The sequence below is a fragment of the Seriola dumerili genome, unplaced genomic scaffold, assembly GCF_002260705.1.
Source record: "Seriola dumerili isolate Sdu_G_001 unplaced genomic scaffold, Sdu_1.0 BDQW01000138.1, whole genome shotgun sequence".
In the NCBI taxonomy this organism is placed as follows: Eukaryota; Metazoa; Chordata; class Actinopteri; order Carangiformes; family Carangidae; genus Seriola; species Seriola dumerili.
In genome coordinates, this window is record NW_019174393.1 from 5591443 (window position 1) to 5604271 (window position 12829).

At 42.6% G+C, this 12829-nt stretch overlaps 1 protein-coding gene across 5 annotated transcripts in view; it reads left to right on the top strand.

Moving 5' to 3' along the window:
* The window catches only part of uhrf1bp1l (UHRF1 binding protein 1 like), a 33769-nt gene extending 20963 nt beyond the window's left edge, over positions 1 to 12806 (top strand). The window contains exons 15-24 of one of the 5 annotated variants that reach the window (XR_002665238.1): positions 593 to 1296; positions 3313 to 3461; positions 3730 to 3887; positions 4069 to 4219; positions 5451 to 5492; positions 8261 to 8520; positions 8949 to 9057; positions 9225 to 9382; positions 10790 to 11041; positions 12631 to 12654. Coding sequence is in view for 4 of the 5 variants with exons in the window: in XM_022749362.1 (XP_022605083.1) it covers positions 593 to 1296; positions 3313 to 3461; positions 3730 to 3887; positions 4069 to 4219; positions 5451 to 5492; positions 8261 to 8520; positions 8949 to 9057; positions 9225 to 9382; positions 10790 to 10918 (1860 nt within the window). In the remaining variant the exon portion in view is untranslated. Of the gene's footprint in view, positions 1 to 55; positions 144 to 592; positions 1297 to 3312; positions 3462 to 3729; positions 3888 to 4068; positions 4220 to 5450; positions 5493 to 8260; positions 8521 to 8948; positions 9058 to 9224; positions 9383 to 10789; positions 11300 to 12630 lie in introns of those variants that run through there. The other 4 variants (XM_022749364.1, XM_022749362.1, XM_022749363.1 and 1 more) reach the window with 4 other exon arrangements.
* Positions 12807 to 12829: the final 23 nt, after the last annotated feature.

The following is a 12829-nucleotide window of genomic DNA, read 5'->3' on the forward strand; positions in this document are numbered from 1 at the left end:
CTAAGCTGATCTCATATTCACTACTTCCTTTCTTGCTGTTTTTATTTTTTATTAGCGAAGAGCAATGTACAAAACTTTCACGCAGCAGGCTTCTCATTTCTAGCGAGCACTCTCCAAGGTTCAGATGGCAATGCCTGCAAATGAAGGTTGTAAACATTATTTGCTGTAATTAATTTTCTCAAAGGCCAAAATGATTATATAAAGTATCTGTTGTCTAGTTAATGTGCTCTCTGGTGTTTACACTCAGCCAAAGATTGTTTGTTGGAGGAAGAAAACCCAATGATCACAAGTTGACTGTGTTTTTGCAGCTCAGCACCAACAAACTGTTGATTTTTTTCCTTCAATATTCAGACCTCCAATATGTAAAACATTAGAGCCTGCTAAACCAAAATGAATTTAATGCTGGGATCACTGGAACCACAACTGTACACACTGCCACAGTTTATTCTCACATTATTCTGTTAATGTTAATTAAGAAGCTTGATTCACCACAGATTCCTCATTATGTTATTAGAAAGTCACTTTGGTGTGTGTGTGTGTGTGTGTGTGTGTGTGTGTGTGTGTGTGTGTGTGTGTGTGTGTGTGTGTGCAGGTGAGCCACCGGCAGTATGTGTTTCTGATGCATCTTCAGCGCAGCATCAAAGCCCTGCAGCAGACACTGCAGCAGGACCTGGAGGAGATGGGCTCCAAAAGGGAACGGAAGGATCTTTTCCAGTGTCCTGCAGATCACCAGCCCTTTACCGTCTGCCTGGGCCTGCTGCTGAAAAGTGCTGAAGTGTCCCTGCTGCTGAAGCCCGTACCCCAGCCTGACGGTTCAGGATCTCCTCTGGTGTCCGAGCTTTCACCCTCAGAGAGCCGAGGAACTCTGGAGCCTGGGAGCGATGCAGGAGAGGGGACAGAGAAGGGGGATAAGGGTAATGAAGGGTCTGGGTCTGAAGGAGGAGGAGCAGCTAAAGGGTCATGCACTGTAGACCAGCTGTTATGTGGTGAAGGCTCAGAGAGTGGAACAACGCAGGGTCCCGCCCCCCTCGTCCCCACCTCCACCTCAGCTGCACGTCCTGACTTAAATCACAAAGCGCTCCTGGAAGAGAGGACTTCAGCTAAGAACCCTGGGAGGTGGAGCTCAGAAGAAGGGGGCGAGGCGCAGTTGGATGGGTTGGCTCTGGGTGAGGGGATGGGAGCTGGACCAGACTCTAAAACCCAGACAAGTGACGCTCTGTCTGACCCGCTCAGCAGCAAAGACTGGAGCGACAAAGACAAGGCTGCAGCTGCTAAGATGCCTCAGTCGATATCCAGGTATTCAGTTTGTCACGCAAACATGCATCAGTTTACACCACAGTGTCCTGACCACTGAGTAAAGTCCTGTACTGGATTGATCATTGATCACTGTTACTGTTACACTCAATCACTTAAGAGACCTTACTAAATGAAGTTGTTACAAGTATCATAAACACATTTTACATTAGTCACACTATCAAAATAGTTGAATCTTTACCTTCAAGAAAAGGGTTAGTGATCACCTGTCAGGCTGATTTATTTTCTACTTTAAATAATGAATGAATTAGTAGCTTGACATAAACCATTTACCAAGGCAAAATGCTAAATATTTGCTGTATTTGGCTTCACAATTGCAACGTCGTCATGTTTTTGGATAAATCGATTCATTGTAAAAAATAAGAAAATGCCCATGACAAGTTCTTAGAGCCCGAGATGATGTTTTAAATCGTTGAACCCAAAGATACTAAATTTACACTGATATAAAACAAATAAAAGCAGCAAATCCTCTTCTTTAGGAAGCTGGAATCTGCAAATATATTATGTTTTTGCTCTAGTAAGGGACAGAACTATTAAAGATTGTTGCTGTTTAATTTTCTGTTGATTGAGAAATGAATTAATCAATTGATCGTTTCAACCCCACCTGACATTTTTCACTCTTTCGGACATGTTATAGAGTCAACGATTAATTGGGTTCTTTGAAAAAAACAGATCAATGATTAAAATAATTATTACTTGGAGCCCTTTAAAAGCTCATATCTCATCCATGTAATTGTGTGTTACAGTTTTTATATTTTTCAGTATTCCCCCTCAGACTCACTGTGGTTAAGCTACATGATCACCACCTAATGAATGAGTCTCTCTTCTCTGTTAATCTGTCTTTCTGAACACAAGCGCTGTGTGTCGAACCCCTTCATGAGAGTGTTTGTCAGTATGAGTGTTCAGTCTTCTCACATCATGTGTGTCCGGCTGCTCTCTAGCTGCCATGTCTTTCTGTGTATTTTCTCATCTACTGTCTGTCAGCACTATATATTTTGTCATTTCTTGACTCACTCACCTCCTTTTCTGCTTCTTGACCGTTGCTTTGATCCATGCGAGGTGTGTGTGTGTGTTTTCTCTCTACCAAGGAAAGGAAGTTTGTCTGTGGTTTCTGATCTCCTCAGCTCCTCAAACTCCAGCAGATCCACCTCCCTTTATTCCATGTCCAACATGTAAGGCACTGGATCTGTGACTAGCTGTACTAATGACTGTGTGTACGGGTGCATATGTTCTGTATGTGTATGTGTGTCCTTGTTCTTGTGATCCCTGGATGAATACAAATCAACAACAAGTGTCTGTGAATGTGAATCCCCTGTGGGCATGCATTTGCATGTGAGCATGACAGGCTGGTATGTGTCTGTGTTCTATCTGTATGTATTAAATGAGTCGTTTTTTTCTGTGTTTGGTGTCTACCTGATGAGTCGTGGTGAAGGAAGAGATGAAACTGGAAACTCTTTGTGCATCGTCAGTTTCTTTTTTCCAGCCTTGTGTTCTCAGTCTTTTGGGAGCCACTTTGATTTTGTCCGTCGTAATTTTTCTTTAGATCGTGTCTGCCGCTTGGGAGGATAGCACATTTGGTTCTTACGTGACCTTAAACAACCCCACACAAAGGAATGACGCGATATTTAATTCATGACTTGTTGAGTCAGCTCTGTGAGAGCGCCGTGGTCTTGGCTCAGTGTCAAAATAAGAACAAAAGTCCTGTCAGATGTGGTGAAATAAAAGTAGAGGACCTGTTTTTATCTTATTCTTTTCTCATCTCTGTAAATTAATCATTGTCTGTTTCAGTCAATTTGCCCAATATCAGACATTTAAAATCAGTAACATGCATGGACAGTTTTTCCCAGGCAGATATCTAAGACTTTAAATGATACATAAATTATTTTCGCTTATGCTACTTCTTCTAGCTCACACATATTCCTGTTTTGACTCCATGCTTGTGTGTGTGTGTGTGTGTGTGTGTGTGTGTGTGTGTGTGTGTGTGTGTGTGTGTTGTAGCGGTCGTTTGATGCGGGATCGCTCCCAGTCCAGTTTCTCAGTGTCCTATAAGAACATGAAGAAGAGCCCGTCCCTGCAGTCGCTTGACAACATCTCCATTGACAGCTACCTGATGGAGGATGGAGACACGTACAGCCTGCTGGAGAGAGGTGGAACAGACACACACACACACACACACACACACACACACACACACACACACACACAAATCTTTATTTAGCAAGGGTTCAATGATGAAGTGTCTCCCCATTAGAAACAAGAAATGATCATTACTGTACTTGCAGGCAGCTGTTTTGACCAGAAGGTGGCAGCATTGTGATAGTAGTGTCCCAGCATGTTTTGACAAAGCAAGACAAAGGCAATATTAAATCTGTGTACTTGTTTGTAAATCATCATTTTTTATGTCTTCATGCATAGATGACGTGTCCATCTCAGGCTTCAAGGATGCCATCAGTGAACAGAGCGCCACAGAGAGTGCCACCGAGGCTGCGACTGGTCAGGAGCAGGAGGGAGGCGTGTCCCCCGACACTGTCAGCGCAACGTCCCAGAGCATCGACGAGCCCACCAAAGATCTAGTAAGACATGACAACCCTCCAAAAGTCTGCAAAAGCACAAACAAACCACTTTCATCTCACATACTGTGATGATAACCTAATAAATAGCTATACTTGACTGACATACATTATGTAGAATGTGTAAATTGGTGATTATGTTGACTATAATTTTCCTGCTTGTTTCTGTGTGTGTGTCGCCCAGGTGTCGGTGCTGGTGCTGAAGGTGCAGTCGGTGTGTGTGGGCATGGAGGTGGTGGGCGAGAGCACAGCCGTGGGTCTGGAGGTGGGCCAGGTCACACCCAGCCAGCTGGGCAACGTCAGCCTCAGACAGTACCTCAGCAACCGCAGCCTGGGTAAAAAGTCGTCTTCATGCACACGTTCTCTGTGACCGAGCATGAAATATGGAGCTTTTTATTTTGGCTCTGATGTGCTGTACCGTTTTAAAATCTTAAATATACAGTTGAGTTTTTTTGCACGGCTGCAAGGACTCACATTTTCAATTAGTGTTTTTATATTGTGTGCTGTGTGTAGCATTGTAGCATCAAACAATCATTACCACTGATTTGAAAAGGTACTTTAATTATGGCAAACACACAAAACCTAAAATAGAAAACAGGCAGAAAACCAAGAGTGTCTTGCAATAATAGATGATGGAATGAGAGAAGAGCTGCTCATATACAGTATGTCTCAGTATTTCTCTAATCATAAACAGACAAAATACTGGAGCTAGGAACAAGCTGGTCATATTTTAATTTTTTAGTTTGTTGAATACATAAAAACAAACCAGCCAAAATAAACTTGTAGAAGTAGGCTGCAGCCTGTTTCTTAGGATCAAACTAATGGCAAACATGAAAGTGAAGGGACCAGCTACCAAACAAGAAGGATCAGCAGGGGATAACTGCACTCTGTGTGTTTGTGGAGTTAGAATAAATTCAGCCACATAACCAACTTCTTTTCTTTTTTAGTTTATTTTTAGTTGATCTGTTTTTTTGACAGTAGAGAGTGAGAGGAAACATGAGGAAAGAGAGAGGAAGGACATGTTATAGAGGAAGAGAGGAGGTTCTTTGAACCACCAGGATGCTCCATAACTGACCCCTCCTGTCACTGTATTTTGCTTGTTCACATTTAACATTAACACAAGACAGATGACCAGCAAGCACTATGAGGATATCCCTGTTAACCCACAGTAGACGCCAACAGAAAACATGTAACACACTGAGAGGAAAAATACATTTGGTCTGAATCAGAGCTGCAACTGAAAACTAATTTTCAACTATTCTGACAATCAAATTGTTTCTCGTGCGAAATGCCAACGATTTGATGGTTTCAGGTTCTTAAATGAAATAATGAATATTTGAGTTTTCATTGCTTTCTGATGTTTTACAGACCAAATGATTCATCGATTAATTGAGATAATGAAAATAGCTGTTGGTTGCATCCCCAGTCTTCATCCACTAATGTCCAAGAATAGGTTAACTATTATTCCTTTTGTACACACACGCTCACACACACATATACACATATGCACACTAACACAGCCACCCCCCTCCCCCTTTTTATTTACCTTGCCATAACTCCCCACAGGTATGGTGTGTTCAGTACCAATACCTGCTCAAAGCAGCCAAGGTAACTGCTGTGTGTTAATTCACCATCTGTAACTTCACATGCATGCTTGGCTCAGCGTGTCTGTTTCCACCTTGAGCGTGTGCGTGCGTGCGCGCGCACGTGTGTGTGTGTGCGTGTGCGTGTGTGTGTGCGTGCGTGTTTTTTCTCCGCTAGTTTGTCTTCTGTCAAATCTCATTCCCAGACTCAGGACCTTTGCTCGACGGCATGCACTGCAGATGCACATATAGATTCAGTGTGTTGCAATTGCAAGTGATCGCATGGCGCGCGCGTGTTTGTCTCATCTTTAACAGCAGCGGGTGTTTATGTGACACTGAGATCTCTTTCTCTCAGCGTGTGTGTATGGCACTTAAGAGGGGGTAAATTTGACAGTAATGGAATAAGTGGTCCCATTATTTGCAACATTAGGCCCGGAACCTTTACGTGTGTGTGTGTGTGTGTGTGTGTGTGTGTGAGCCAGATCCAAATTAACTGCAACTATTTGTGCAGACTATTTTAACCCCTAATCTTCCTATTCTCTTCTCGGCCCTAATTTGCCCTCCCTCTGTCTCCCCCTCTTCCTCCCCACCGTCTTCATCTCTCCACTGCAGCAGACTTTGCAGTTTCAGGCCAGTGATTCAGGCAATGAGAGAAACGCCAGCTTTACCCCTTGTCACCGCTCCTCCTCCTCCTCCTATCTCACAAGAGCAATCCCTCCTCCTCTTCTACCCTTTCTTCTTTCTCGTTTCCTCCACCTTTACCCCTCACTCTTCCCTCCAGCTCCTACTCCATCTTCCTGCTAATCCTCTGTCATTTAACCCCCTCCCTCTCCACCTTTCCTTCCCTTCATCTCGCTCCCTCTCTAGGCCATCTTTCTCTCTCCTCCTTGTCTTATCACAGTCACTCAGTCCTTGGCTGCTGGCTCCCTTCCTCTCTTTCTCTTTCTCTTTTTCTTTCTCTCACCTCACCCACTCCCATCTCTAGTTTTATTTTTCCTCTCTACATTTGCCTCAACCCCAGCTGGCCAGGATTGAGAGAGAATATGTCATATTATCTGAGAACAGCTGACAGGATTGTGTGTGTATGTGTGTCTCTTCGTGGATGTTTTTGCTCTGTGTTATTAACCCTCTCCTGACTTTCCTTCAGAGAGCATATTAAAGGGATGTGACGCACTTCTCAGTCATATTGAAAAGATTTTTTTTTCTTTAAGTGGCCATTGTCATGCCTTGTGTGTTTTTATCACAGCTCGCGTTGTCTCTCATCTGTTAAAACCTTGTGCCTGTAACTGTGTGCTTGCCAGCTGAATTACTATGTGTGTATAAACTGGTAAAGATTGTGTGAAAGGAGGGTTTTAATTACCTTCCTCTTGGGTTTAATGTCTCTCAGCCTTGACTTTCATTACTTCATATTTGTATTCTTTCTCTCTCTCCTCACTTTCTACCTTTTCTGCCTCTTTTCTTAATAATCAGGGATCCTGTCATCACATTGACTGCTACTGAGTCAAATTCAGGTCATTCAGGGGTGAAACACTTCTTCCATTGTCATGCCTTTCACAATTTCTAGCACCTCAGAGCTTATTTCTTTGGAGTGTCTAATTCATAAAAGGAAGAAAAAAATGATTCAGTGGCTAAATCTTCACATTGAATCCTCAATTCTTAGGTGGGGGTTTCCTCCAAACCCTCTAATCCCTAGTTCTCGGAAATAATTAAACTTCACTGCAGCGAAGAACCCGTGGGATTGTACAAAATCTCAATCTCCTTCCTTCCAGCTTACATCGCTTTTTCTTGGTTTCCAACTTCTGTCTCCCACTCTCCTTTCTGATATTCTGCTTTCTCTCTCTACTTCCTCATCCCACCTATTCCTTCACCCTTGTTTAAACCTGGCCTTAACATGCACCCCTGTTTTTAGACTGAGCAGATTTACATCAAACCAAGCAGTAAATTCCCTCAGTATGTCCTGATTAGGACCTATAAGATATTTGTATTTTGGCATATTCTAAGGCATCTTTCTGGGTGATTACAGTATCAATTTAATATCACAGTGAGGCGGCAGTTCGAGCTTCTGTAATGAGACGTATTTTGAGGTGAAATTTGATCATACCACTCACATTTGATTTGAACACACAAAGGTGTGTGTGGCTCCACAAGTATGGAGCTGTAGAGGACTCATACCTCCCTCGCTGTTAGCTCATGAGGCTAACTGTTGAACAGGTGGAGGAGAGGACCTCATCCACACTCTTCTTCAAGTGTCTCTTTCTCACTAACATTAGTGAACTGCAGTTTTATATGATCAGCGCCATAATCACCTTAAATCACATTTGTTCAGATACATTTATGGTCATGTTCTCAAGTGCAGATGAGTCAAACATATGTCACTGCTGAGAAAAGAATGAAAGAATGAAATAGTCATTTTTATTTGCAGTTACTGACACTTTTTCTAAACAACTTTTTTTTTTGCCATTTCTGAACTTCAATGATAGATAATAGATAACTGAACAGTTCACACAAGGACACAGGATCAGAACAACTGTTTTATATCGTTACAGCCAATGAGCAGATTCTAAATCAAAAAGACTGAATGTGGATTTGTTCAAGAAAGATGTTTACTGTCAGATTCAAAGTATGTAAATTGTCCAAAACGATAAATTGATGGAGTAATCCTCCCTCATGCTGGGTGTGTTTTAACGTCAGGTGTAAATGTCCTTCAGCTGAATCATCTCTACATGAACTCCACGGATATGACACTGGCGCTAAAGCTAATGCTAACAGCAGCCTCCGTATCTTCCTTCACAGCTGGTGGTGAGATCAGCTCCGCGTCCCTCAAGGGCTTCCACAGTCCGGAGGTGCGGGCTCGCCTGGAGAGCGGGCCCTGCGCCGCCGCTCACTCCCCGCTGGCCGAACGCAACGGCTTCCTACAGCTGCGTCTCCACGGATACCAAGCAAGCTTCCTGATGTCCACGCTGCGCAACCTGGCTCACTTTCTGGAGGACGACTCTGCGCCGCAGGTGTTGCCCATGGAGATCAGCATCAGGAACACACATGTAAACCTAAAGGTGAGGATCTATGATGCTTCAGTCATGTGCAGCTCTGTCATTTCAGCTCCTGGGGAGTTTTTCTTCTATGCGAAGGTTGTTGTTGCAGAACGGTACCTGTGGCATTTCAGCCGGATATTTGTCCTATTTTTTTTTCTAGTCATGTCGCAGTAATAGACCTCATAACTCACTGCCATACAGTGCAGCAGCTTCTATAACCAAGTTAAATATTTTGAACCATGGCCTAATTGGAATTAGGATTTGAACTGAATGTTTAATGACATAGAAAGGCCTCTCTGCCCTCTCTCTTGGGTTCCTTCATGGGTGAGTAGATTTGCTGTGGAACTGATGTGGAAACCTGGATGTGGATAATTTCTCTCTCTCAGGCCTCTCTTCACACACATCAAAACTTAAACTCCTGCACTCAACATTTGCTTCATATCTTTCAGGATGACGGCCCACGAGACAATCCCTCCGACTCGGAGTCCTCGCCGATCACCTTACATGTGGACAGTCTCATCATACACAGAAGAGACGACGGGTCTTTCTCTATAGGAGGTGACGAACACACACATGCACCTTCTCATCTGCCAGATATTTCCACCTCCACTTAAGCGCTGATTCACGGCAGTTATATAACATGTCCTTTTAACATGTGCTGTTAAGTCCACGCTCGGTATATCCACACCTCCAATTTCCCTTCTGTTGTCTCTTCCTCCTCTCAGTGGATGGAGCAGCAGAGGCCAAACCCAGGAATGAGGGCGCGTCGATTGACAGCTCCCTGAGTACGGTCCCTGAGGCTGTGGGCAGCGTCTGCGGTATACCAAAGGCTACGCAGACCCAAGCCCTGCCCACCAGCCCTCCTCCATCTACCAGCGAAAAGGTGAGATGCACAATGAAGTCATCCTGTGTGGGTATAAGGGAGTAAAAGGCACAAACAGTCACCCACTACATCTGTAAACAATCACAAAGGCGAAGATTTTAGTGAAATGCATGTAGCCGCACAAATCTTTGCTCCTGCTCTTTTCTTTTCTTTTCCTCCTACAAAAATAACAAGAAAGTCGCTTTTGTGTGAGTGATCATTCTGGAGGCTGATATAAAAAGATGGTTTTGCCAAATTTTGGTTTTGCCAAGCTATTCCAGTTTCTTTTTTGGCTTTCATTTCATTTACAGTGGGAGGGATATTCATCAATTTATGCAAAATACACGCATTACATTTTCATATGGAACACTGACAGTGAACAGTTACATAATGATGTTTAAGATCAGCAAGACCTACAAACAAAATCGTAATACAGAAACCCACAGGAGCGTTTTCTAATCTGACACTAAGGACAACATTGTCAGTGCCTTTTAAGATTATTCATATGATCGATTTTTTGATCTTCAGTAAAGGTTTGGTTTGGTTAGAAAGATTGCTGTTGTGATTAAAAGACACTAACGTTTGACAGTTTGTAGGACACAGGAAGTGAACACTAACCTCATGTACTTTTTATGCACACTAATGCTGAAACAATTAGTTGATTATTGGACAGAAAATTGAACTATTTTGATGTGTCTCAACTATTTGATCGATGTAACAATCATTTCACTCATTATTCAAGCTCAAATATTCTCTGGTTCCAGCCACAAAAATGTCATTATTTGCTGCTTTTCCTTCGTCATGACAACGTTATAAATATACACTGATATCTGATCAATGGATATCTGCAGGTTTTGGACTGAACCCAGATAAACAATCAACAAAAAAACTAATTTAAAACATCACTCTGGGTTTTTTTCCCACTACTTTTCATCATTTCATAGATTTATCAAGAAAATAATAGTAAGATCAATCAATCAATAATGAAATAATTGTTATTTTAACCATCTTATATAAACACAAGGGGTCACTGGACATGGAGACTTAAACTTAATTGTTTGAACAAACAGCCAGTGTTGTCTTGTGAGCTTAAAGATATGTTATTAACCTTTAGCTCCAGGCCTGCTTTCTGGAAGTTTTCTGGAGCTTTCAGCCAAATCTCATTGGCTTCATCAGTGAGTGGATTTCTCTCAGTTGTCATGTAGCTGGTCAAACTCCAACTGTTTGTATAGGCCGTGAGATGTGGTGGGAAATCTTTGCTCAGGTGATGAAGAAGTGTACTTCAGGGTGTGTCAGTACAGCTCGACATCACAGTTAGGTGTGGCGGCAGGTGGGATGGATCTTTTATTTATGTATAATGTTTCCATGCCGCTAACACAAGCAGAAACGCCCTGACTCCTCGCTGTGGCCCTTCTTCATTGTTCCCAGATGCTGATAGAGGAGAACGAATGTTTGAAGGTGGAGCTGTCCCGAGCCAAGATGGCGCTGGCTGAGGCTCAGATGGAGAAGGACTCGCTGCTTCACCGCATGAAGAACCTCAAAGTCAACACCAGCTAGGCCCGGCTCTCTCCTCACACCCAGCCACTCGTTCAGCCCCCGCTGGTCTGCAGCGATAAGGAGCGACACTGATGGGCAGCAGCGAGCGAGGGTCATTAAAATAATTCAAGGCAACATCAACAAGTAAAGAAAAAGAGGGATTTCTTACTACAGTGGCTCCCTTTACGCGCTTATTTGCTGACTGAGCCACCATGTGACTTTAGACTTCAAAATAATTCCTTCATAAAGCAATGCAGAGTCTGTGCAAAGACTCAAAAACACACGATTTTACACGCTTGTTGTCTGTTTTATGTTCTCCACTTTAGACTGTGGAGGTTTGAAAAGGGTGGAATCACATTAAATTGGTGTGTGTGTGTGTGTGTGTGTGTGTGTGTGTGTGTGTGTGTGTGTGGAGGATATGATGTGTGTGTGGTGTGTTGGTCGTGTGTGTGTGTCTGTTTGCGTGTGTGCATGTGTATGAAAGAAAGAAAGAAAGAAAGAAAGAGGATGAGGATCCATATCCGTGGTTGTGCCTACAGAAAACCCCTCCCACACTTCTGTTGTGTAAGTTAAAACAAAAAACAAAAAAAAACAAAACACACCACAGTTAATCTTAGATGAGCTTCATTCACACCTGTAGGTATGAAGGAAAACTGAATGTCGTCTCTTCAGAAGAATGTCTCAAAAAAAAAAGACTTATTTTGCACTGCGTTAAATTTAAACTTGTAATTACTGCTTTCATATTCGGAGGGGACGAGACAAATCATACTCTCACTCGTCCTCGGAGTGTGTACAGTGTATATTGTATAAGAATGTGAACACGTAACTATTTTCTACAGAACTTTGAATGGTTATGCAGTGTTTCAACTGAATGTGTGTGTGTGTGTGTGTGTGTGTGTGTGTGTGTGTGTGTGTGTGTGTGTGTGTGTGTGTGTCTCAGCCAGAACAAGCATTTCATTACAAGTAGGGGATGAATTTCTATGTCAGTTCCACAGCTTTGTCAGCAAAATGGCCCACACTAGTAGGTTCCCCCCATCCCTCCTATTTTTCTATATGTAAATAGCTACTTAACATGTGCAGCACTTTTAAAACGGAGGCACTGTAAATAAAACAGATCTGTGAGAGAACAAGAGTTGAGGCGACGAGTGGAGAGAGCAAGTAACTCGTGTCCTCCCCTCAAAAAAAACAAAAAAAAAAAACGGGGAGGATATAAAGGCACGTTGAAGCTGCCTCACTACATGTGTGTGTGTGTGTGTGTGTGTGTGTCTTCATGTTCATTTCTAATATTTCATGTGTAATTTTTTTCACAGACAAGCGTTGACCATATCTGCTGCTGTTCATGCTTCACGCCTATGTGACGAGTTCAGGGGGAAATCCCTGAGTAAATGTTAAAGATGACTTTTTTTAACAGCACACGCTTTGGCACAGCACAACAGACTAAAATAAATAAAAGGACAGTCTGAAGTCTCTGCTCACACTTGACAGTAACAGTGGATCGGGTGCATCCGTCAGTCTACATATGCCACTCATAACCGGTGCTGTAGTCCAGCCCAGTTCTCTTTAAAAAGTTGTTCTGGTTCCTATAAATGACATGAAACACAACTAGTTCTCTGCACAAACGTGGTATTAAGACTTGAAACGTTGGAGGATTTTAACACGATTGTATGTGAAGACTTTTGTTTGGTGGAGAGGGAAAAAAACTTTTTTTTTTTTCACCTTTGTTTTTCCTCCAGTCATCACAGCCCTCCTCCCCTCTGAAAACCTATGGAGGAAGAAAAAGACACAAGAAGTAATAAGTTGTATTTTGTCAAAGCTGCTGAAATACTGATGAAAATAAAAGAGTATCCAATTTAAATGTTTAAGATTATCGTGTTTCTTTTTTCCTCTTTATCAAACATAACGTCCTGAATAGTGCTGGGTATTGAAGGTCAA